Source organism: Microtus ochrogaster, unplaced genomic scaffold, assembly GCF_000317375.1.
Source record: "Microtus ochrogaster isolate Prairie Vole_2 unplaced genomic scaffold, MicOch1.0 UNK19, whole genome shotgun sequence".
NCBI lineage: Eukaryota > Metazoa > Chordata > Mammalia > Rodentia > Cricetidae > Microtus > Microtus ochrogaster.
Window position 1 is genome coordinate 1314155 of NW_004949117.1, and position 3298 is coordinate 1317452.

At 38.1% G+C, this 3298-nt stretch overlaps 1 protein-coding gene and 1 long non-coding RNA gene across 3 annotated transcripts in view; one reads left to right on the plus strand and one right to left on the minus strand.

Annotated features, from left to right (window-relative positions):
• LOC113458399 overlaps positions 1-2543 on the minus strand; it is a 4427-nt gene extending 1884 nt beyond the window's left edge. Inside the window, exon 1 of the long non-coding RNA XR_003378786.1 lies at positions 2398-2543. This is a non-coding gene — a long non-coding RNA (uncharacterized LOC113458399). The remainder of the gene's footprint in view (positions 1-2397) is intronic.
• Positions 1-3298, plus strand: part of Nudcd1 (NudC domain containing 1) — a 36813-nt gene that overhangs the window by 23434 nt on the left and 10081 nt on the right. Inside the window, exons 6-7 of one of the 2 annotated variants that reach the window (XM_005367505.3) lie at positions 332-539; positions 2798-2942. In XM_005367505.3, coding sequence (XP_005367562.1) covers positions 332-539; positions 2798-2942 — 353 coding nt within the window. The remainder of the gene's footprint in view (positions 1-331; positions 540-2797; positions 2943-3298) is intronic. The other variant, XM_005367506.3, reaches the window with a different exon arrangement.

Consider the following 3298-nt stretch of genomic DNA (forward strand, 5'->3'; position numbering starts at 1 on the left):
GGGGAGGGAGAGTGTGTGTGTTGTAAATAAGTGGCTAAAGAAGGGGGAAGTTAAAAAGAGGCAGAAAGTGAAGTAACAAAGTAAGGGGTTGCTGTCAGTAGTATTTATGAGTGCCATCTCTTAATGTATTGGGTGAGCCTGGAAGAGGAAAGTATCGTGTGCATTTGTTACAACTCTTTGTGTCAAATTCCTTGAAGTCTTTGTGCTTACAATTTGTGTATATGTGAGAGAATACTCACTAGGAAATACAGTGATTGGCTGGATAGGTTTTCTCTTTGATTTTGTGTGTTACGTCTAATTTTTATTATGTAATGCATTTTCTTTTTCCCAGTAGAACCTCTGTATTACTGGCAGCAAACTGACGATGATTTGACAGTAACAGTAAGGCTTCCAGAAAACTGTGCAAAGGAAGATATTGAAATACGGTTTTTGCCTGATAACATCAGCGTTATGCTGAAGGATGTCCAGGTTTTGGAAGGAAAGCTCTATTCATCTATTGATCATGAAAGCAGTGCATGGACAATTAAAGAGAATGACAGGTATTTTTGTAGTTTTACATTTGAAATTTTAATTTTTATGATTTTAGTTTTTAGTATTTTCTCTCTACAATAGTTATGTTAAAGATGAATGTTAATAGTTCCATCCATATTGGTGACTTTTTAGATAGATTAAAAATGCTGAAACTACATCAAAAAGTAGTTAAGAGTAAAGATGCTGCTGTACTTCTGTGATTTCTTTTCTTTTATATATATATATATATATGTATATATACATACATATATATATATATATATATTTGAGACAGGGTTTGGAGCCTGTCCTGGAACTAGCTCTTGTAGACCAGGCTGACCTCGAAATGTTTTGCTCATCTATTAATGTTTTTTAAAAGCAAGACATGAACTGTTAAGAAAATATTTATATAAAAGACATTTTCACTGTATAAAAGCCTTACAAACTCCTAAGATAACCAAGAGGCTTAGACTGTATTTCAGTTGGTAGAGGGATTGCTTAGCATGCACAAATTACTGTTTTTTTTTTTATAATATATGGAAAAACAATTATGTTTGAAGTTCTTTTGAAACAGTGTGTTTCCACATCTGTTTGACTGTGTCTATGTGTATGCAAAAGTCTTGATAGCATTTAGAATTGGCAATTGAAAATCAGCCAGTACAGTTGGTAGCTCGAACACACTGCTCAGTTGGAAGTTGCTTAACCACTTAGGTGTTTTCCATTCCTATTTGGAACATGGACATAAAGACATTTATTTGGTTGTGTGAAGCAGTAGATGAGGGAAAACATGAAGTGCCCGAGGTAGTCCCTCTCACAGGGTAAAGCATTAGGTGAGTGTGAGCAGTGTTGTTGCTTTTGTTACCGTTCTCATCAGACTGGCAAATTCCTTAGAGAATATAACTAAGTCTGGGCATTATTGATTGTGGTGGTAATTTCCAGTGTTAATGATAAGAACTTTTATTATGTAAGTGATATTATTTTGGATTTTTCATGACAGGGTTTCTCTGTAGCTTTGGAGCCTGTCCTGGAACTAGCTCTCGTAGACCAGGCTGGTCTCGAACTCACAGAGATCCGCCTGCCTCTGCCTCCCGAGTGCTGGGATTAAAGGCGTGCGCCACCAACACCCTGCTAGTGATATTATTTTGTATAGTCTCTTAAATAGTTGCAGAAAAAATTTAGTGCTTTAATTGTTTTATGAATTCGTGATAGCAACAGCCTTGCTGAAGAATAGTTGATAAGTTTGCATGTTTACTTTGATAATTACAATAATAGGTCATATTGTATTCTTGGATTTGTGTGCTTGAAGCTGTTCCAGGATGTGAGCTAGCGTGCTGCACATTTATCAGAGATGGCACATGGAAAAGCTTCCTTACTGTGGGGGCAACACAAGGCCTGCCACCTGGGTTGCCTCTCCTGTCCAAAAAAGACACAGGCGGCTGCTTCCTCTGTCCTTACTTAGCGCTTCATTTTCCTGCAGCAGAAGTTTCTCATCACTGGGTCTCTGACACGGCCTGCCTAGTGCAATTGAAGTTTCTGTTTAATGGCTTAAATGTGTAGAATTAGATATAAAGCAAGTTATATAGACTGTATTAACATTTTTCCTGTGTTACAAAGTTTCTTTTTAATTCCTACATTTGTTTTCAGTTCTTTAAAAGTTGATGTTTTAAAAACTAACATTGACAGTAATTTAACGTGCCCTGTCTTTGATTAAAATTACATGGTAAGGCTCTTAGTTTCTGATAGTAAATTGTTGGGTCTGTATCTTAAGAGGTTAGTTGTGGGTCAGTTGTTGTTGTTGTATATGGTGCACTGCTCATCTATCTGCTGTGTCCCATCGATCCATGCTGCTTGTGCTTTATTACTTGGATTTAGTAGCACGCTACCTACCTGCATTCCATTTTCTGTTTTCTCAGTCTCTCCAATTCTGTCTTCAGGCCACGTGGCGCTCCATTTCAGGTGGCACTTTCATGCTTATGAAGTTTAGGTTATCATTGGATTATAGCTAAAAGTCAAAGTGAGTGAGATTTTTGGTAAAATACTCTCTAGATACTAGATAGGTAATTTTTACCTCCCTCTCCTCCTCCTTTCTTTCTAGTCTTCCCCTTCGCTCTTTTTCCTCTCTCTCTAATTTTGATATGTGCTCTCACTCCTTAGCCTCAAGTAGCCATGAACTCTTGATTCTTTGCTGTTTGAGCCTACTGAGTGCTGGGATACTGTAATGAAATACTGCACCGATTTAAATGAATAATATTTAATGTAGCATCGTGTTTCTCATTTAATCATTTAGCTTGGAGATTACCTTGATTAAGAAGAATGAAGGTCTGATGTGGCCAGAGCTGGTCGTTGGTGATAAACAGGGGGAACTCATAAGGGACCCAGCCCAGTGTGCTGCAATAGCAGAACGCTTGATGCACCTGACCTCCGACGAACTGGTAAGCAAGTACAGTAGTATAAGACGCTGTCCAAGAATCCAGGAGTATCTTTTTTTTTTTTTAAAGATTTATTTATTTATTATGTATACAGTGTTCTGTCTGTCTGTATGCTTGCTGGCCAGAAGAGGGCACCAGATCTCATTTACAGATGGTTGTGAGCCACCATGTGGTTGCTGGGAATTGAACTCAGGACCTCTGGAAGAGCAGTCAGTGCTCTTAACCTCTGAGCCATCAGCCATCTCTCCAGCCCCCAGGAGTATCTTTTTTTTTTTTTTTTTTTTTTTGATTTTTTGAGACAGGGTTTCTCTGTAGCTTTTGGTTCCTGTCCTGGAACTAGCTCTTGTAAACCAGGCTGG